Source organism: Meles meles, chromosome 8 (genome assembly GCF_922984935.1).
Source record: "Meles meles chromosome 8, mMelMel3.1 paternal haplotype, whole genome shotgun sequence".
Classification (NCBI taxonomy): domain Eukaryota; kingdom Metazoa; phylum Chordata; class Mammalia; order Carnivora; family Mustelidae; genus Meles; species Meles meles.
Window position 1 is genome coordinate 47,822,303 of NC_060073.1, and position 21,684 is coordinate 47,843,986.

Here is a 21,684-nt window from a genome sequence, read left to right on the forward strand (position 1 = left end):
TTATTGTAGTAAAAAAAAGTCTTTATTTCCAAAAGGATTGGTTAGCCAGGAAAACTATAAACTACCTAACCCAAGACTTTGGTAAGAAAGAAATTTGATGCTTCTTATAAATTCCCCCTTGCAAAAGAAATAACACTTATGTAACAAGAAACAGGTTACCCATTCTCAGCCATTAACCAGTTACCTGGTTTTAAGTCTCCACAATTAGGACTTAAGATGTATCCTATAGAGACCTGATAAGAACACGAGACACTAGGGTGGCTTGTCCTTAGACTTATATGGGAATCACTGATGTGTGGAACTTTGATTTTCATGGGTTAAAAATAAGTATGCCGGGCATAATGTTGTACAAGTGGGCAGATTCTGTATTGAGACTTTCTGTCCAAATTAAACCTCTTATTTCTTTATATTATGCTCCTTTGTGGGGCAAGATAATTCATTTAAAGATTACAAAGATAATATTGGAAACAACTCAAAGTTCCAGAAGACTCCGGGATGTGGTAATAATGGTCCCTCTCCAGCGAGGGAGCAGAAATTGTTCTTTTGCTGAATATGAATCAGTGGGCTAACTGAAAAAGGCCCAACCTTCTGAACACTTAATAGTTTGAAAACACGGAAGACAGACCCAAATGAATTTTTTATTGAAGATTCAGGGCTATATCATATATATGTGGTGTTTGGAAATATCCTGATGTGTTTAATGCAAATTCTTAAAGTAGTGTACTCAAGACACTGAATGCATCTCATCCATGGTACATATTTGGACTAAGCGTAATGATAAACCTGCAACAGAAATGAAAGTTTTAACAATAAACGAGTGAGTAAAAACGGCTGCTGTACTCAGCTCAGTAAAAATGTCTTCTTACATGAATTGTTGATAGTGAGAATCCCTGAATTTGATGCTTAGGTGTGCTCAGAAGGGGAAAACCATGGCGTTGGAGGACCAGAGCCCTGGTGTGGAAAGCCCAGGTAAAGTTTGGCTTTCCCCCGATTCTCCTACCCAGCCCAATTCTGTACTATTCCTTTCTCCCTCGATTTCTGCCTTGTTTCGTCTCTGAAGTACTTTTTCTTTCTACATCTAAAACTTTAGGCTTAAAACAAACTCTTCAAAGTATAGACAGTATTTTTGTTCAAACAGTGGCTTGGTGGGATGGGGGCAGACACTGTTACCTAAAAAAAAAGGCTAGGTGTGTGTCCGAAGACATTAAAAGCTCAGGCTGGGGACTGCTAGAGAGGCCACTTTTTCTGCCTTGTTTCTAGTAAGGATGAGGTCAGAAGGTTTAGAAGGCTGGCTTCCCGGGAGAATTGTGACACAGAGAAGAAGAAAGCTAGGGAAAAATACCTTCTAGACTTAGTACCTTTTACCTCAGGTATAATAACTGGCGACCTTACATTCCAGTAAAGCAGCCATCATTTCCTTTCTCTGGGATATCAGGAACCAACATTAGAAGGGGAGATAAATGTATTCAGAACTTCAGAATTTCTGGAAGAAAAGCCACCCTCTATCAGTGCTCTTCATGTCTACCAGCTGTTTTCCCCACGAGGAGACTCAACAAAGGACCTAAAGTTCCACTAAATGAAAGGACATGGGCAGACAAGAGGTTCCTACATGAGCAAGCAGGCTGAAGGCAAGAAGGAGAGGCATCTGTGCTCTCTGTCTGAGCAGGACAGCTTCCTCCCTGCTGTACCCCGAGACCGAGATCTGGGAGTCCCTTCCAGCCCCAGCTGCCTCCCTATGGAGGAGGCCAGGCTTCTGTGTGCCCCCCAGGTGGGACACATTTCTGTCTAGGACAGGGGGGCTGGCACTTCTCACTTCTGTGCTGGAGGAGGGCCAGCTGGGGAGGAGGGCGCCCCAGGCAGCCTGTGCCTACCAAGCTGTGGACAGAAAGGATGGCCCCGGACTCCGCAAGACTACTGGGCGAACCGGACTGCAGAAATGAACACTAGCATATACAATTTAAATTGCCTTAAACAACAAGCAGACACTCCAGCCATTGGCAACTGTACGAATCTAGGGTGCAGCCCTGGACCACTAATACCCGGGCTAACAAGGGTGCACATTGCACGCTCTGATCTCCTTCTTGTCTTTGCAGCTGCTAAACTGAGAGCTTTTGAATCTCTTCTTGACGGTCATGTAGCGTTCCTGGATGCCGCCGCCACACAGTTTAGTGCATTCCGACCAGGCTGTCCACGGGCGCATCCTGCAGCCTGGAAGCACGGGAAAGCCCAGTTAGGGCAGCAGACATTGGGAGACCCCACCGAATGCTGAACTCCAGTACACAGCTGTCAGGCTGAAGGGTCTAGGCTTCCCTGCTCTTGAATGAAATGATAGGTTGAGTTTAACAATGGCTTGAATGCTTATTAGAGAATTTCTGCCCCTCTGACAGCCAGCCAGAAATGACCGATTCTGCTTTGTAGCATTTCATCAAGGGCAGGAGTCCACATCTCCACCTCCAGAATCTAGGCTGGGCTGTAGGATTTGTTTTGGCCAATGGGACAGGAGCAAACAGGGCTTGGACAAAAGCTGCTGGGAACACTTCCGCCACCATGTAAGCAAGCTGGCTAAACTACTGGAGAGGCCATGTGGAGAGGCTCCAGCCAGCCCTGTGGTGGCCCCAGAAGTGTAGGTGAGGCTGGTCTACACCTTCCAGCTCCATTGAACCTCCAGCTGACTGGCGCTTCATGGGTCTCACCAAGACCTCAAAAGACTGTCTGGCTGAGCCACGCCAAGTCCCTGCCCAAGAATCACAGTAGTGATTATTTTGGGGCAGTTTATGGCTGCAGTTAACCACTTCCTCCTAACGCTTTGCTCCCCATGTACTCGGCCTCCTATAAACTCAGGTATAATTTCTTACTGCCTCTACACAGGTAAATATGGCTGCCTTAAAGAAAACTTCCCTGGGGCACCTGGTCAGTTAAGTGTCCGACTCTTCATTTCGGCCTAGGTCATGATCTCAGGGTCATGAGATGGAGTCCTGTGTCGGGGCTCTAGGCTCATGGGGCTTCGGCTTGAGCTGCTTTCTGTACTGCACCCCTGCCTTCCCGCTTGCTGGTGTTTGTGCTCTTTCTCTCTAAAACAAAAACCCCCCTCTCTGACTCCCAGAGGTTAGGTTAGATCTTTTGGAAAAAATGTTCCCGTGGCCCTCTGTGTTACTCTTGTATAATCAAGCACGGTTATGATTATCCGTCCAATACTATGCTAAGTTTCATGAAGACTATGGCACAGCGCCTGCTTGGCACATGGTTGGGCTTAATGAACGTCTGTTGAGTGACTGACTGACTATACTGTCCAACAGACACCACTCAGATACGTGCACAGCTCCTTAAGAGAAAGGTGGGGAACTATTGGTGAGCATTTCATGACCTGCATTTTTCTCTTTGTCCTAGCTAGAGGTGAAATGTCTTAAGAGAAAAAGGGTTAACTTGAGCTGTGCCTTTTGAAATAGAAACTCCATACCCATTAACCTTTAACTTTACATGGTACCTTCCTCACCCACTCCAGGGAATCTAAACACCATCGATTGTCCGTACCCAGGAATAAACCATGAGTCTTTCCAACTCAGTATCTCATCTGATTGCTAATGATACTGCAGTCCTTGCCTGTGGACCAGCTTATTCAACAGTGAAGCCCCAGGCTGGCTTTTATCTTTTTCTGTTTTTCAAATGCTGGGGTAGGGGACACATTTTCTTGGGCTACAAATAGAACTAGCCTTTGTTCCTGTGCTTGCCACCTCCAGACCACTCAACACAGGTCTGTTAAAGTCCCTCTTGCATAAAACAGCCTGCAGAATCAAGTCTTAAATCCTCAGCAGGCCACTGGACTTTTTATGGTCTGGTCTCCCCCCTTCGCTACCCCCACCCCAGCCTGTTTTTCTGCCTCTTCCCTTGGGCTCTGCTCCACTGCCTCTGTTTCATCGACTGTCTCGTGCTCTTTGGCACTTCTGTGCCTTTGCAAGTACTGTTCCTGCTGCTTGGGAGGCAAGCTCCTGTCAGTTTTTTGAGACCCACCCGCATTTCCCCTGCTTTGACAGGGCCCTGAATTCCAGCCTCCCGTTCAGGAGCAGTACCTGGGAACGGCTCGCCATCGGACTCCTCCCGCAGCTGCTCGCTCCTCCGGCTCTCTCGGGCCTCCCTCCAGCGCAGCTTCTGGATGGATGGATTTTTCAGGCATTTCCGGACACGGCACTTTTTTCGCTGTACAGTCTCTGGGCAGGGTGCACCTCCAAACTGAGGCTCCATTTGGATCACCCGGGTTCGAATCATGTGGCCTTTCCCACAGGACTTGTTACATTCTGACCATTGGGACCACTCGGTGAGCTCACAGTCGATGGCTGGCAAGACACAGAGGGGCATGAGTGTAGCTCACTCCCGTCTGAAACATAAGGCCACTTAACACCTTACTTTGAACATCTCAATCCAAGCCTGTGAGAAATGCAAAGGTGCTGATAAAAAAGACTCCTAGAGGTGGACTGACTTCCTCCAGCCTGTGTGGTTGGTAAGCAGCAGAGGCAGGCTTGGTGCTCAGGCCTTAATCAACATGCTGTGCCGACAGGACAAAATGTTTTGGATGGAACTTGGGAGATATGTTCAGAGCCTCTTGCCCTGCCCTGTATCTGGAATATTGTCAAATCAGCCTCTAGTGGCATAGAATGGCCTCTCACAGTCCCAGGGACTTGGATTTTCACAGGGAAGGCACAGCTCACTGGTGTGGTCTTGCACAGCTAGACCCCAAAGGACCAGAAACCAAGGCTACAGTGACTTTTGCTCTAGGACCCTATAGCTTGTCTTGTTAGACATCATCTGTGCAAAAACCATAGGAGCCAGAATTGGGGAATTCAGTAGAGAAGGGGAGTGAGAACAAGTGGTGTCTTATGTTTTACCAGGGTTACAGGCTCTAGCAAATTTACTAAGTCAGGATCTCACAGATGTAGAGGGAGAAAACCCAACAGTTGGATTCTCAGGCCTCCTCTCTAAGGAGGCCAAGAATTTTGGACTCCTCACAGGCTTTGCAGAGGACAGATCCAGGCTGGATCTAGGAAGAACTCATTTTGGTCAGTAGTTTTGGGCCTTTATCCCTGGGAGCTCAGGCAGCTTTCTTATTTGTGAAATGTGGATAATGATATTTTTGCCATTAGGTTGTGAGGATTAGGTGAAATAATACTTCCAGCCCGGTTTCTGGTGCACAGTAAATGTTCATCTTTCTTCTCCATTCAGTGAACCCTGTGACTATATGGTTACAGGGGTAGCTATCTCGGTCAGGAGTTTGGGAGCCCTAGCTCTGGTGAGCTGGGTTGAACACAGGGTCAGTCTTAGTTGTTAAAAGCCACAGGCTCAGTTAGTTTAATGGTCTGGGTGTTCTCCACCCATGACCGCATCTGGCCAGAACAGCGCAGGAACTGTAATGTGGAACACTGAGGCCTATGCTTGTCAGGTCTAGTGCTTGACACGTTCTGCCAGTTATGTGGTTTAATTCACAGAGCAACCTAGGAAGTGTGTCCCGCGGTTTTACAGACAAGGAACAGGGATGCTGAGTCATCCACTGAAGGTTGCGCAGCCTGTAAAGGGACAAGGCTGGGACATGAACCCCGGCAGGCAGCCTGAGTAGTAACAAGGAAGACAGAGCAAGAAAAACCAAGTGTGTTTCAGAGGAAGCCAGAAAACAGATCCTAGTGTGTTTGACTTTCTACCTCCTAAAAGAGAAATGGGCGCTCTCTCCTTGGAGGTTAGTACCTGCGAAATACAGCTCATCACAAGGGTGGGGGTTGGGGGGAGTTGGGGTCAGGCATCGAGTCTTTCATGATTTGTCTTGGCAACTGCAAATGTATAGGAGTCACTGATTTAATATCCACCCTCTGGTCATGGGTAAATGGTCCCAGGGAGAAGGAAGAGAAGTAAAAAACATGGAAAACTCATGGATCAGACAGTTCTGAGGGTTTGGGGGGGGGGGGCGGCGGCGGCGCAGACAGGAAGACAGGCCCTATGTGATAAGGCATCTTGAGCCTATGCTAAGTGTTCAGCATGTAGTTTGGGTGTTTTGTAGCCGGTAGTGGGATCCCCTCTTGCTGCTGAGGAGACTGAGAGTTCACCAGCTTTGCTAACACAGAGACCCAAAGCCCATGCTCTTTCTCCCCAGCAGACAGCTGTACTATAGGACCTGGCAGGAGGACCCCCCACCCAGCGCTGGGTAACAGGAAAACGGGGTGGGGTGGGGGGCACCAGGAGCCCCAGGACTTACGGCATTCGGGCAGCATGCACTTTTCCACCTGCTCCAGCTCCTCATTGCAGTCCCCAAGTTCGGCCAGAGACTTGAGCATCCGCTGGCGGGTCCGCATGCCCTTCCCACAGGTCACGCTGCAGTCACTCCACTCAGACCATGGGGACAACAAGCAGGGGATGGTATCTAGGCCAAGATCCAGGTTTGCCTCTGAGAACAGGCTCCTTTTACCTTCTCTGCTCTCCTTGTCCCCCCATCCCCTATCCCCCACTCCGGCCCCTGGAGTCTAGTGAAAGGGACCGAGGGCTTCAGATGCCCCAAGGGACCCCACACAGCAGGAAGTGGCTCAGCAGACTACGGCTGTTGTCACTCCTGCATCTCCCCTGGGGGTCAGGACAGCAGAAGTAACTCTAATATGAATACCGAAGTCCCCGCCTGAAACAGAACCCACTCCCTAAGAACCATGCAATACAGTTTTGAACACTTACTAAAATCTTCGAATGTCTGGACGCTTGTGTACATATGTATGCTTGTGTACGGATGTGTGGGCCTGTGCATATTTTTGCATAAAGCTGGGGTTGTAATGGTTCATGAGGCCAGGCAAGGCCAATGCAGAACAAGAGTGGGGACCTATGACCTGGGGACTCGATGTCTGATCCCTCGCCTGCACCCAAGGTACTCTGGCGTCCTGTACAACACAGCTGCAGGTGGATGCTTTCCGGAGGCCACCAATTTGCCATCTCAGCGTTGCTCACAGTGTTCCTCAAGGGAGGCCCCTCTCTTTGGGTCTGCTTGATGGACAGAGGACCCTGTTTTCTCCCAGCACCCACCCAGCCTCCGGTCTTACTGCTGGAGAGGTAGTAAGGGTGCTGGGATCCTCCACATCAGTCCCAGCCCCACACCCACTCACGACACTCGGGCATCATGCACTTCTCCGCCTGGGATGTCTCGGCCTTGCACATGGAGCCGTCCGCCGGGCTCATCTTGACCATGCGGTGCCGCTTCTTCATGCCCATCCCGCAGGTGGCGCTGCACTCATCCCACTCGCCCCACTCGGTCATCAGGCAGCTGCTGGGAGCTGGGAGGCCAGCCCTGTTGGGGTGGTGTCTGCGGCCTCAGCCACCGCCCTCGCCCTCCCCGCACTCGCTGGGCGCCCCTACTCACAGCATTCCTCGTTGACTGTGCACTTCTCTGTCTCCTCGGTGGGCAGCGTGCACACAGAGCCGTCCTCAGGGAACTGCTTCACATACCTCTCCCGGGACCGCATGCCCATGCCGCAGGAGATGCTGCAGGGTGACCAGGTGATCCACTCGGACATGGTGCAGGTGGAGCCGTCTGCAACACAGGAGCAGATGCTGCGGGCCTGTGCACCCAGCTCCCTGGGACAGGGAGCGGGAAGCAACTGGCCAGCTTTCCCATCACCTGTTCTTGCCTCTTCTGTCCAAGACTAATTCACCATACAATCATGGGTTTGTTTTTGGGGTTTCTGTCCTGTTCCGCTAATCTATAGGTCTATTTTTGCGCTAGTACATGGTCTTGAAGGGGAAATACAGTCTCTTCAATAAATGGCGTTGGGAAAGTTGGACAGCTACATGCAAAACAAGGGAACTGAACCCTTATCTTACACCATGACAAACTCAAAATGCATAAGAGACCTAAATGTGAGACCTGAGAGCACAAAATCCTAAAAAGGAGCACAGGCAGTAGTTTCTGATAATTGCTATAGCAACATTTTTCTTGAGAGGTCTCCTGAGGCAAGAATTAAAAGCAAAAGTAAACGATTGGGATTACATCAACTTCTGCACAGCAAAGGAAACAACAAAATAAAAAGGCAGTTTATAGAATTGGGAGAAAATATTTGCAAATGACCTGTTAAAAGGTTACTATCCAAAATATAGAAGTAACTTAAAAAACTCAACACCCCCAAAATAATCCAGTTAGCAAATGGGCAGAAGACACGAACAGACATGTCTCCAAAGGTGACCAACAGATAGCCAACAGACACATGAAAAGATGCCTGACATCACTCATCAGGGAAAAGCAAATCACGACTACAGTGAGCTATTAACCTCACACCTGTCAGAATGGCTAAAGTAAAAAACAGAAGGAGCAAGTGCTGACAAGGATTTGGAGGAACAGGGATGCCCCATGGACTGTTGGGATTGCAAACTGATGTAGCCACTGTGGAAGACAGTATAGGGGCTCCTGAAAAAGAACGATCGTATGATCCAGTAATCATACTACTGGGTATTTACCCAAATTAGAAAAAAAAAAAAACTAATTTGAAAGGATATGTGCACTCCTCTATGAATTGTAGTGTTTACAATAGCCAAATTCGGGAAGCAACCCAAGTGCCCATCACTTGGTGAATGGATGAAGAAGATATGTGTTTCATGGAATATTTTTCAGCCATAAGAATGAAACCTTGCCAGTTGCAGCAACAGGGATGGAATGGGGAGTAGAATGCCAAACAAAATAAATCAGACAAATCCCAGAGGATTTCCCTTAATGTGGAATTTCAGAAACAAAAATAAAGGAAAGGGGCGCCTGGGTGGCTCAGTGGATTAAGCCACTGCCTTCGGCTCAGGTCATGATCTCAGAGTCCTGGGATCGAGCCCCGCATCGGGCTCTCTGCTCCGCAGGGAGCCTGCTTCCTCCTCTTTCTCTGCCTGCTTCTCTGCCTACTTGTGATCTCTCTCTCTGTCAAATAAATAAAATCTTTAAAAAAAAATAAAGGAAAAAAGAAGTCTTACTTGGTTTGTTTCTTAACTATGGAGAAATGGACAGTCACCAGAGGGGAAGGGGGCGGGGACAGGTGAAATAGGTGAAGGGGACTAAGAGTACAGTTATCACAATGAACACTGTGTAACGTACAGAATTACTGAATCACTGTCTTGTACAACTGAAACTAATATAACACTGTGTGTTAAATATTTTGGAATTAAACCTAAAAAGAAAAAGAAACAGGATAGCTACTCAAGGGGAGTCAGGCAGTTGATGGACAGGAACTGAAAAGGTACACATCTTGAAACCAGGAGTTCTCTAAGAAGGCATGCCGTCCAGGTACATAGGGGCACTTAGGATTCGAGCAAATTTGAAAGCTGCTTGGATAGGTAAAGGAATGTTTTGTTGTACATAAAGTAAAATTTAAGATAAGTCATAATCTAAAGTTACATGGCTGCATGGTCTAGGATTATCCTACATCTAAGACCATTAAATAAAATGAAAAATTCACTTCCTCTGTCACAAACTACATTTTAAATACACAGTAGCCATGTGTGATGAGTGGCCACTATTCTGGCCAGTACAGATACACAACTTGCCCATCACAGAAACTTCTACTGGACAGTGCTAGAAAGATATTAATATATATTCTGAGATACAGGGTAATAAGCTTTTTTGCTCTGAGGAACCAGAGATTTTTTTTTTTTTTTTAGTTGTCTAAAGCTGCCAGTTCCCAGTCTAGAAAAATTAATGAGAATTTGGTTACTGAGGGTGAAGATTGTGACTGGCCTTTGGACACAGGGACCTGAGGATGGACACAGGATGGATTTATACCCAAACAGTTGATTATGCTTAGTGACCCGAGACCGCTCACTGCCTCTATGGAGGCTGGTTATAATGGGGGAATAAATGGTGGGGGACGAGGGCATGTCTGTGTGAGCTAGAGAAGGGGATATAACCAGCCTGCTGTGTTCATATCTTGGAGACGTGTATATGGCTTTGCTCCCATCACTACGTGTTAGCAAAGGCCATGATCGTATGGTAGACACTCTGGAGGTTGGTGGAAAAGATCATCAAAGCTCTCAGCATGGCTTGGTAGTCCTGTTTCCAAGTAGTGGTAGGGTGCCACTCCTGGTGGAAACACAGAGGTGAGCAGGTAGGTGTGCATGTGTGCCTGCCTGCTTAGTTCTTTTTTTTTTTTTTTTTTTTTTTAAGATTTTTTTTATTTGTCAGAGAGAGAGTGAGCACAGGCAGACAGAGTGGCAGGCTGCCTGCTTAGTTCTTAAAAAAAAAAAAAAAGGCAATGAAGTCTTCCATTTGTCCATTTATTCCTATCAATAAAGATTTACTGAATGCTCTGAATGCTTCATGGTATGCTCTTAAGTTAAAAAGATGTGTAAGGGGGGGCGCCTGGGTGGCTCAGTGGGTTAAGTTGCTGCCTTTGGCTCAGGTCATGGTCTCAGGGTCCTGGGATCGAGTCCCGCATCGGGCTCTCTGCTCAGCAGAGAGCCTGCTTCTCTCTCTCTCTCTGCCTGCCTCTCTGTCTACTTGTGATCTCTGTCAAATAAATAAATAAAATCTTAAAAAAAAAAAAAAAAGATGTGTAAGGGGCGCCTGGGTGGCTCAGTGGATTGAGCTGCTGCCTTCGGCTCAGGTCATGATCTCAGGGTCCTGGGATCGAGCCCCGCATCGGGCTCTCTGCTCTGCAGGGAGCCTGCTTCCTCCTCTCTCTCTGCCTGCCTCTCTGCCTACTTGTGACCTCTCTCTCTGTCAAATAAATAAATAAAATCTTTAAAAAAAAAAAAAAGATGTGTAAGAGCTGGATTATGTTCCATTTTAGAAAGAGATGGGCACAATAATTCCAGGTATGGAAAGCAGGACAACAAAGGTAAGTCCAGGGAATTGAGTAGAGAGGGGGAAAAATGCACTCCTGCACTCCTTCTTGGAGTATGGGAGATTTCACACAAAAGGACACATCTGAGTATACTTTTGTTGGGTAACGGGTATCTGCACTTAAGGTGATGGGGAAGCTTATGCAAACACCTCTGTATAGAGAGTGCATGTACATGGTAGTAGGAGGTGAAGCCAGAAAGGACTGAGTGTGAGTCCAGCCTGCCCATGTCCGTGACTGTCACTTGCACATGGGTGATGCCTAGGCATGCTTATTTAACCTACGGATAGTGCTGGTGGTCTGTGTAGTTAAGAAATCCCCATTGGAACCACACGTTAGACCCAGAGACAAGGATAACGAAAGGCAGCACGCACTACCCAATGAGAACATTATGTTCCAGTGTAATAATGGTTATGGGAACAGGGCTTGACTAGCCACAGCCCAGGCTTTCCAGAACCTGGTAAGAAAGACGTTACCCCGGGAAGGCAGAATATGGTCCCCACCCACCTGAGTACATACTCACAGGTAGACCTTGCTCTGAAGAAGCTCCACTCCTCCTGATTTCAAAACTTAACTACAAAGCTACAGGAAGCAAAACTCAGTGGTGCTGGTGTTAAGAACAGACATACAGGCCAATGGACTAGAATAGAGAGTGAGGCTAGAAACAAAGTCTCATGTCAATGGGCAAATGATTTGACAAGGGTGCCAAGACCATTCAGTAGAGAAAGGACAGTCTCTTCAACAGATGGTACTGGGAAATTTGGATCTCTACCTATTAAAGAATGAGATTAGACTCTTACCTAAAATCATAGTCAAAAATTACCTTGAAATGGACCAAAGACCTAAACAGAACTAGTACCATAAAGCTCTTAGGAGAAAACACAGGGCAAAACCGTCATGACATTAAGTTTAGCAACAGTTTCTTGGTACAGGACACCCAAGGTACAGGCAACCAAAGAAAGAGCCAAACCAGATTTCAGGAAAATTCAAAACTTGTACAAAAGGACAGTCAAGAGGGAACAGGTAACCTAAAGAAGGAGAGAACATATTTCCAAATCCTGAAACTGCTAAGGGATTAATACCCAGAATACATGGAGATAGAAAGGTTCGCTCCCCTCCGAAGGGCCTTACCAAAGGCAGGAACGGCAATAGACCACTGTGGGAGTATTTAAGACCATCCCCGGGAAGGGCCAGAGGGTGAATGACCTGCGGTGGGAGAAGCTTCCTTCAATTATCCTCGGCTTGGAAGTGGTTTTCTTCCTGCCATAAACCAGCCCCAATTCTGCCTCCCTTCCTGTTGCCTTATGGCACCTCTGAGACAGTTAAGATCAAAGTCCCGAGAGAGTCTAGATCTGTCCAGGTGGGGAGTGGGGCCATGCCCTGGGAAGCAGGCGGCTGACCTCAGCACGGCAGGCAGCTCGGTGCCGTTCTAAAGCTTGAGCCATCACCACTGCAGTGGTGCGAGCTCCCAACTCAAGTCTGATTTTTGAGCAGTAGCAGACAGAAAATTCTTGCAATTAGCCCAGCGGTCCTGAGAAAAGAAGTAGGTGCTCTCACTCAGGTGGAAGGGAGACACGAAGGTCCTTGAATGACACAGAATCAGGGCGATGGGTTCAATGGTGGCCAACTTGTTCCCGGTTCCTTCAGAAGACGCTGGAGTGAAGGGGAAGCAGGCGCGCTTTATAGTTCCAGATTTGTCATACGATGTTTGCTAGCTCTTTAGTGACTGGTAGGTCACTGATTCCATGCTGGGAGGGAGTTGGGTGGATGATATCAAGAATTCTTCTGATGTTCTAAGACATACAGGTTTTTAGAGCCCCTGAGACATTGTTGGAGCTGGGGGGGGTCTTCCCTAGTGGTCCCCACTGGCCATGACAGGCAGGTTCCTGGTGCCCTCCTAGAGACACTGATCAGGTCCAAGGGGCCAGCAGAGGCAGGTAGCCCCAACCTTCCTCGGGCTCTGTCGCCACTGGCGCCCCCGGGGCTGCACGCTTACCTTCATCACTGCAGCCTGGGCCCATGCAGGGCTGGAAGTCCTGGGTGTCCGGGCAGGGGACACTGAGGTCCAGCTGTGCCTTCAGCATGCGCTGCCGCATCCTCTTGCCTTTGTCGCAGGTGGAGGAGCTGCAGGCGGACCATGGGGACCAGTTGGAGTAGATGCAGGTTTCGGGGGTGTCATCTGGAATGAATACATGACAGGTTTTCCCCTGGGAGCCCATGGACACTGGGGCTGGCCCTCTCCCCCACACAAGCTCATGTGGGGGTAAGGAGATCCCTGCCACATAACTGGCCTTAGCAAACCTGGGTACTCACTGTTGGGGTAGAAGCTGCTACTCTCTTGCCTTGAAGAATTCTAATTTGATCATTGCAATAATATCTAAACAACAGGAATACGTGAAGGGCTTTTCATTTCTAGTCCCTTCTTCCCAAGGACCCTGTAATGGGTCACCTCAGGGCAGCCCGCATTCCCTGAACACTTACGACACGCCAACAGCATTCTAGAACCTTCCATGTTTCAGCCCATTGGATTCTTACAACTTTCAACAAGGCAGGTTTGGTGATCATCCCCATTTTACAGGGAGGACAATGTGGTGGGATGGGAGCTTCTTGCTCAAGGCCCCAGAAAGAGCCCTAGTTTTGTGACTCTAGATCCCATGAGGAAACAGGCTCCACCCTCAACTCTGCCCCTCCCCCAAGGGTAGGATCCCTTTCTTCACTAGGAAGTGGATGCATCCACGCCAGGCACACAGGCTGGTGTGCAAAGCCGAGCACGCTGGGGATACCATGACACCCCTCCAAAGGCCCGATACCTGGACACATATTCTATCCCACTTACACCAACTCCCTTCTACTCTGTGCCCAGTCCTGGCCTTATTTTGGATGATCTTCCATGCAGAAGTCCTCAAAGAAAAGACCACTACATACCTTCATCTTTCTCTTCTGGAGCCAAATCTGCTACAATATCATCGACATTATCAGGCACAATGTTGCATTGTTCCCCCTGCGAAAGAAGGGCTCACATTAAAGAATGGCATGTGTGGGGGAAGGAGGGAGTCATAAAATTGGATTCTCACCCCATGTACAAATCCCAGGCCACGGTGGAGTTCTGAGCCAACTTTTACCATTGGACTGAAAGAGAAATGGCAAGAACGCCACAGCTTCCCCCTTCCTGACCCGTGGCAGGTATTAGTAATTAACTGTGGAACTCACAATAAAACCTAATTGTCTGGATCGAATCATTCAGTTGAGAACGACCTTACCCTTAGGTTTATTTTGCTCATTTACACCTTGTGAATAATTCACATGTTTAGAAACCTTGGGGGAGGGCGCCTGGGTGGCTCAGTGGGTTAAAGCTACTGCCTTCGGCTCGGGTCATGATCCCAGGGTCCTGGGATTGAGCCCCACATCGGGCTCTCTGCTCAGCAGGGAGCCTGCTTCCTCCTCCCTCTGTCTCTGCCTGCCTCTCTGCCTACTTGTGATCTCTATCTGTTAAATAAATAAATAAAATCTTTAAAAAAAACAAACAAAAAAACCTTAGGAGGTCCAGGAGTTCTAGATTCTGGAATATGCCAGGGACCCCACGATTCTTGAGCAGAAAGGGGTATAGTCTGCTTACACTCCTGGTGGGAAGGGTCTGTACCAGGGTGCGTTCTACGCCATTACCTTCCGGGCGATTCTCTCGATGACAACTCTGGCCACTTGAGTGATGGACCCGCCCTCTGGATCGTAAAAAGGACTCTGAGGATGGTCCAGACTGGTCAGGGGCCGGATTTTCTCCTGGGGAATTGTGGGCTTGTTGGGTGACTGTGGGGGAATGGGGGTAGAACACAGAAACAGAGTATGGGAAACAAAGGAGTTAAAAACCACAAAAGCAATTGGATTGTAACAGGATCAGAACAAAAGCGGTGATGGAGATTTCACAACAGGTGTAACCACTATGGCTGTTGATGCAGTTCCATCCCTGCTATGCACCGTGCAAGGAAATCGGTGACCTGTGCTCTCAGATCTCCCAGGTACACAAGATTCCATCCTGATGAAGACAAGGTTTCAGAGAGGTCATCCCAGCCAGGAGACAGCTGACCCAGGCTGGCCTGAATCCCAAAGCTCTTTCTACTAGACCAGGCATTGGCAAACGAGTCCATAGAGCATCAGACGGTAAACATTTCAAGACTCGGTGGGCCCTCCTGGGTCGGCTACCACGACTCCACTCAGCTGTTATAGTGAGAAAGCAGCCCCCGACAACATGTAATTAGGGTGGCTAGGTTTGAATTTATGACTCAGGCGGTAGTCCTGATTTGACCCACAAATCATAGCTCTTCAGTGTCCCTTCTAGATGGTCCTGCCACTGGTTTTCTCAGAGCTTCACATTTCCATGCAGTTGGCGTGCTGCCCACAGCTGAAGAATTTTAACATTCAGGACAGAATCCAAACTCCTTAACCTGGCTGGCTGTCTGGAAACTTCCAGAATCTGGCCTAGTCTAATGTATGGACATCAACTTTGGTTCCCCATTTTCACCTCTTCTCTTGCCCTGTGCTTACCTCGGAACTGCTCTCTGACCCCTCCCGTGGCCTCATGGCCAGCTGTGGGTCACACTGTATGTGATACGTGAGGGTGAGCCGATGCTGGCCTGCCTGACCGCCCTGTGTGTCATCTACATCCTTTACTCGAGACCCCCACAGCGCAGGGCCAGGCGAAGAGGAAGCACCGGGAAGGGTCACCCGTCACCACCGCAGAGCTCACCCACCTCATAGGTCACCCCGCTGTCAGTGCCTGCGTCCCAGGGGATCAGGTCCTGCACCACCTTCTGGACCCAGCCACACTCCTTGGTGCACAGATCCTCCGCAGACAGGCCCACGTTCCAGTCGGGGCTGGGGCCCATCATGGTCAGGAAGGACATCAGGTGGCGTGTCCTGTCCACAGAAAACTCGGCCGAGGGTGCAGCTCTCCTGGAAACCAAACACATTACATCAGGGGCTCTGGGGGCGCACACCCTGAGGGACGTCCGGCCAGGCCACGGCTAAGGGAGGAGAGGATGGAAAGAAGATGGATTCTCAGTCTTCCACAGATCTCTGCCTTTGACCACGACTGGCTGACACCCTTTACTGTCCTGAGCCCCTCCGCTGGCCACAGGTGGAGACAATCACCTGCTCTCCCCCCATCTGGTTCCAGTGCGTTCGGAGCACTTGCTGTTCTCTAGATGCTGCTTGTTCAGCTGTTTGCTGTCTGCTCTCACCGGATGGGAGCCCTGGGAAAGCACGGCTCTTGTCGGACTTACTCGGGGCTTGGTTTCCAGTGCCTACAGCGGTGCCTGGTGCAGAGCAGGTGCTGAGTCCAAGTGTCTGAATAAATGGCTGAGCAACGATCTTGGGTTACGGTAACTGAACTCGAGCTCATCCGCCTGATGCCCAGCAAAGACAATCACACAGACACGAGGTAGGCAGCCAGGAGAAGGTTCAAGAGGCCTCCAGATGGGGAGATGGGAGGGCAAGCCTCAAATCCACCTCCCTGAGGAGGAAATTCAGGGAACTCTGAAGGCAAATGAGAAATGTCTGGGTTCAAAAGTTGCAGCTGAGTTTCCTAATCTGCAGCTGCGATCAGTCCCCTTACCCCTTTGGTTACAGGTTCCAGTCCCCACTGTCCTTTGATCATTCCTCAGCCTTGAGGGAATGGGGATGACCCTCCGATTAACTCTCCAGTTACTTGCTGCTGAGATGGGGTGAGGACCAGAGTTAGAAGGATGGGAACTTTCTGCCCGCCTTAGAAAGATTCTTCAGTCCCAGGTAGAAACCTGGCATTCTGCAGGACTGAGATTTGTGTACTTTGGTTATGAGCGCTCAGACTCTGTTCTCCCAAGAGCCTCTGGGGAGATTGGTTGGAACCAGGCTGCTTGCACACCGCTGTTTCCTCAGACTGGCTCTCCTGACCCAGACAATCAGTCTTCCCAGGGGTGGCTGTGCCACAGGGTGCTCCATGCCGGGTCCCCCTTGTAGACAGGCTGCAGGGAACCTGTGGGTTCCCCTAACTCGAGCATGAGGAACACATGGTTCCTTCCCTCCAGGCTCACTGCAGAATGGATGGTCAGGAGCATTCCACAAGGTCCTGGGCAAGGGGGCTGGAGCTGGCCCTCCACGTGCTCACTCTGCAGGTCCTAGGGGACCCCAAGTCTCTGGAATTCCTGGGGCATAAGGGCACATCTCTGGGGGCACATCCGCCTGCTGACAGTGAACCTGCCCACTCAGTGTGCCTGATCATATCCAACTGCCTAATGGGAGCCCCGCCCACAACTCTTAAGTCATGAGTAACTGTAACATAGAGGCTTAAATCACGCCCACTCAGGGGCGGGGGGCGGGCACTCCTACCGAGAACAGAGAAGCCAACACACCTTTTTCCCAAGTGAGTTTCCTAGCGTATCTTTGCCACAGTCCTTTTCTGTCTTTCCAGCCTGTTGGGGGCTCCAGGAAGCATGTGTTGCCATCAACTGCCCAAGGTGTCGGGCACACCTGTGTGACTTTGACCACATACGCTGCTCCGTGGTCATCTCATGGTCGTCGGAATTGTTAGAAGCAATCCAAACCTTGGAAGGATTTTGCTTGGAAGGGTTTTGACAACTTCTGAGGCCTTCTGGGAAGGGCGAGGGAAAGCTTCAGCCCAACTGGTAAAGGTCTCTGTAAATATTGGCAAGTCTTGAAAATTACCTGTTGTTTTTGGCCTCACGGTAAACTACCTGCCAGTCTTCTCCAGGCTCAGAGCCTTAAACTTTATAAGACGTTTGACAAAGTCTTAAGGTGTTGGTTTCCTCCCCGTTTTGGACAAATTTTGCAATGGAGAGAAGATGAACTTATCTGACTTTCCATAAACACAGGCAGAAGTTTTGTATTTAATGCTTTTAATTCTAAACACAAGTCCATTTTAATTAAACTAGTAACCTTAAGTTAGTTTTAATACTGTAGTTTAATACAGTATTTTAATACTGAATATTTTCCAAGATCATGTGAAAAAACGCTTGGGTTAGTTTCTGTCTTTGAGTTTTAGAATGTCCAATTCTAAGAAGCACTTACTTTTTTTTTTTTTTAAAAGATTTTATTTATTCATTTGACAGAGAGAGAGATCACAAGTAGGCAGAGAGGCAGGCAGAGAGAGAGGAAGGGAAGCAGGCTCCCTGCGGAGCAGAGAGCCCGATGCGGGGCTCGATCCCAGGACCCTGAGATCATGACCTGAGCCGAAGGCAGCGGCTTAATCCACTGAGCCACCCAGGCGCCCCAGAAGCACTTACTTTTTAATGGGCTAAATAGAACTCTCATACAGATTAATCTTAGCAACACCATGCAGACTTAGAGAAACTAGCTCCACTTAGGACACGTATGAACACGCACAAATAAACACACATAAACAAAATGCAAACAGGATGTTAAAGGCCCAATTCCCAGATCTTTTTACAACACAAATCTAACTGCAAGGTGGTGCAATGTGTACCATTGTACATTGTACATTGTGTCCATTGGTTGGTCATTTTTCTTGAGACTCTAGCGAATACTGTGGCCAAGCAGTGTTGAAAAAAAAAAAAAAAGATTGCCCCATTTTGGAGAATAGAGCTGCATATGGGGCTCAAACAGTCACTTCCCCATTTTTCACTTAGAACGCAGCCGGTGTTATTCAAAGATCCCAAAGCTGCCCCAACAAACAAACCAAATGAGGCCTACAGTATGGCCTCCAAGTCTTTTCCTCCACAAAATTCTAGGCTTCACCGATTGAATCAGATGGCTTCCTACCTTCTAGCACCTTCCTAAAAGAGCTTCAAAGGCCGAACCCAAGCGTTCACTAGTCACCCTTGTCTTAAGAAAAAGAAGCAAAATCCTCTAATTGGAGGCAGCTGAGAGAAGAAAGTCAAGAAAGCCAAACCAACAGGGAGGAAGAAGTAAGCTTCTGTACCACCGCACAGGACATACCAAAGCCCTTTGTCCAAACCAGACCCCAAGCTGCCGAAGGTCGGTGGGGCCCTGAGGATAGGCCCCAGGACAAAGAGCGGAGGCAACCGCCCTGACGGTCAGCAGGCTCCCATCACCAGTGTGGGGGGTCAACAAACCAGGGACACAAATCTCCTGCCAGCTTGCCACGATTGTATGCAAACCCAAGGTCATCCGCCCAATGCTCAGCAAGGACCACTGGTCCAGACACAGGTAAGGATTTATGCGACAGGCAGCCAAGCGAGGAGACCGGAGGCCAGACCTCAGATCCACTTCCTCCAAGAAGCAGAGTCAGGGAAATTTAAAGGCAACGGAAAAAGGTCTGGGTAAAAAGAGCTGCTGCTGGAGCTTCCTGGTCTGCCGCCGAGGGCGGTCCCATTAACCCCCGGCCAGCGGCACGGTGTGCCCAGTTCTGTTGCATGTGAGGCGAACTTTACAAATAACGGCTGACCAGTGCCCCAAGCCCCTTCTCAGGCCTTCTCACTGAATCCTCAGAACAGACCCGAGAGAAAATGATTGACACCAGCTGATGGATGAGGAAACCCAGGCTCAGGGGGTTGTTTCTGTAATGGGCCCAACGTCACAAAGTTAAATGGCAGATGGAGACTGTGACCCAAGACAATATTAGCTCAAGAGAGTAGCTTTTCATTATTCATTTCAAATTCCTTCTCCCTGCCCCCTTTTCACTCTGTTGTGCCTCGGAGGAGGCGTCTCCGAGGCCTGCTGCCTCCACGGTCCTCACGGGGCTGCCCCCAGCAAGGCCCTGCCCTGGTCCCAGAGCTCCCCCAGGGCCTCCCATGCTTCCCGGGCCCCATCCTCCAGGTGGTAAGCAGGGACGCAGCAAGAGCAGCACAGACCTTTGCCTGACGCCCCCCAAGCCACAAGAGGGGATCGTCTTCAACCTCTACCTCCAGCTGCTAAGAAGAGCTCTTGCTTGTGGCCGGGGCTGGGTGAGATCGGAGGTGGTGGCCCCCCAGGGGGCTGGGGGAGAAAGTGTTTACTCACTCAGCATACGCTTGGTGCTGGGCCCTAGTTATTCTGTGCCCCTCCCCCTGGCCATGACACTCCCGTGGGGTTAGAATTATGATCCCGTTTTGCAGAGAAGAAAGCAAGCATATAAAGGTTAATGGACCTAGAGACCAGCTGGTAGGGGCTGTGTAGAGGCAGCCCCACCTGACTCCACACCCCCAGGCTGCTAATCGTGGGGAATCCTTGGCTGGAGCCCAGCTCATCTGTTCCGTCCAGCTGGCAGCCGGTGCACCTCGGCTGCTCGGGAGTCCCTGTGTGCCTCTCTGGAGACCAGCTGCTTCTGGCTGCCCTCACCTGTTCCCCAAAGCAATGACACCACACCTGCTTAGGCCTCCCAAGAACTGGACCCCTTGGGCTCTGGCAGGCCAGAGGGGGTCAAACAACGATCAGAGAGGGACGAAGCCTGGGTGTGAGTCCTGGCACGCTACCTCTTACAGCTGTGTATCCTTGGACAAATGACCAAAGCATTCTGTGCCTCAGTGTCCCAGTCTGTGAAATGGGGACCTGCCTATGGCTATGCCAAAGGCTTAGTGTGTGTCAAGAGAGAACTTGCATGCAGAACTTAGCCCAGTGACTGGCCCTTGAGCTATAAGAACTCTATTGAGGGGAGCAGTGTAGGGTCATACAGGGCTCAGGAAAAAGAGGGAAGGAGAGGGAGGCCTTCCTGAAACGAATTTACCTCGTAGCCCACTACCAGGCTGGGTTCTGGCACATGAGCGCCGGAAGAGCCTGAGCCCCGGCTTTGGGGTCTGCAGCTCAGCAAGGCTCAGTGTCGTCTTCGTCTCCAGCCTCTTGCCTCCCCCTGCGCCCGGTGCCCTGGCCAGGCCAGCCACGGTGTGGGTCCCACAAGCACTTGCTCTGCTGGGGTCGCCTGTCTTCAGGGGCGCACACGGAGTGGTCCCCGGGCAAATTACCACGCCCTGCCCCAGGTTTACTGCATCAGAGACTCTGGGGGTGGGACCTAGCCTTCCAGATCAACAACCCCTCCAGCTGATCCGAAGGCATCTCAGACTTGAGAACCGTCGCTCTGCTCATTGTGCAAGCCTTGGATCGTGAGCCACCTCATCCTGGAGCCCCTCTGATGCCCCTGACCGGGGCCAGCTGTGCCCGGGGTCCGTGTTTCCACCACTCTGAAAGTCTCTGCAGCCACACCCCAATGATTGCCATCGTTCTGTCACCATGTGGTCATCCCCGTGCAGATGGAGAGCTCCCCGAGGACAGGAACCCCTAGTCCCCCCGTCCCCCGAGGGCCGGCTGGACAGGGCAGTGTGTGAGGACCCGAGTTCCAGGACCACCGCCGGCTCTAGGTCTTGGCAGGAGGTCGCTCACTGGCTTCAGGTCTGACCCCACCTGCAGGGATGCTGTGGGGCTCCAAGGGGATGCTTTTTCCTGGGGCTAATGTCCCACACCTACATCGTCTGCTGTGTAGACAGTCACGAATTGGGGGCTTTCATCTTCTCTTCCAAGGTGTGTGTTTACTGGCTCCTCGTGAGTGGTTTTCACAGCTTCTTTAAGGACCTGGCTTTTACGAGAAGGGCGGTCTGGGTCGCTGCGGGGTTGCTCACCCAGCAGCTAACATGTGGGTAAGGGCCCATCTTCTTGTCCATGCAAAGCAAAGAGCGTGGACGTCTCCACGGGCTGTTGAAGGCCCCAGCCCTTCTCGGCTTGGCCCCCTGGGGGTCCGGCAGTGCCGTGGCTGTGGCTGTGGCCAGTGGACTTCCTCTTCCCCTGCCATAGACACCAACCTCTCCACCCGTTACCTTCCCCTCTCCCTGGGCAGGTGGCTTTGAGTCAGGTTAGTCCCTTGTATCCTGTAAACCGTGAGTGACCCTACTCACCACAACAACCTAAGAAGCAAAGA

At 50.0% G+C, this 21,684-nt stretch overlaps 1 protein-coding gene across 3 annotated transcripts in view; it reads right to left on the minus strand.

The window, feature by feature from the left end:
* SPON1 (spondin 1) overlaps nucleotides 1-21,684 on the minus strand; it is a 256,397-nt gene continuing 234,713 nt past the window's right edge. For 2 of the 3 annotated variants that reach the window (XM_046015734.1, XM_046015737.1), the window contains 9 exons: nucleotides 15,575-15,776; nucleotides 14,493-14,633; nucleotides 13,755-13,830; nucleotides 12,826-13,008; nucleotides 7,379-7,549; nucleotides 7,125-7,292; nucleotides 6,236-6,400; nucleotides 4,068-4,331; nucleotides 1-2,208 (listed from right to left, as the gene is read on the minus strand). In XM_046015734.1, the coding sequence (XP_045871690.1) occupies nucleotides 2,045-2,208; nucleotides 4,068-4,331; nucleotides 6,236-6,400; nucleotides 7,125-7,292; nucleotides 7,379-7,549; nucleotides 12,826-13,008; nucleotides 13,755-13,830; nucleotides 14,493-14,633; nucleotides 15,575-15,776 (1,534 nt within the window). In that variant the 3' untranslated portion in view covers nucleotides 1-2,044. The remainder of the gene's footprint in view (nucleotides 2,209-4,067; nucleotides 4,332-6,235; nucleotides 6,401-7,124; nucleotides 7,293-7,378; nucleotides 7,550-12,825; nucleotides 13,009-13,754; nucleotides 13,831-14,492; nucleotides 14,634-15,574; nucleotides 15,777-21,684) is intronic. The other variant, XM_046015735.1, reaches the window with a different exon arrangement.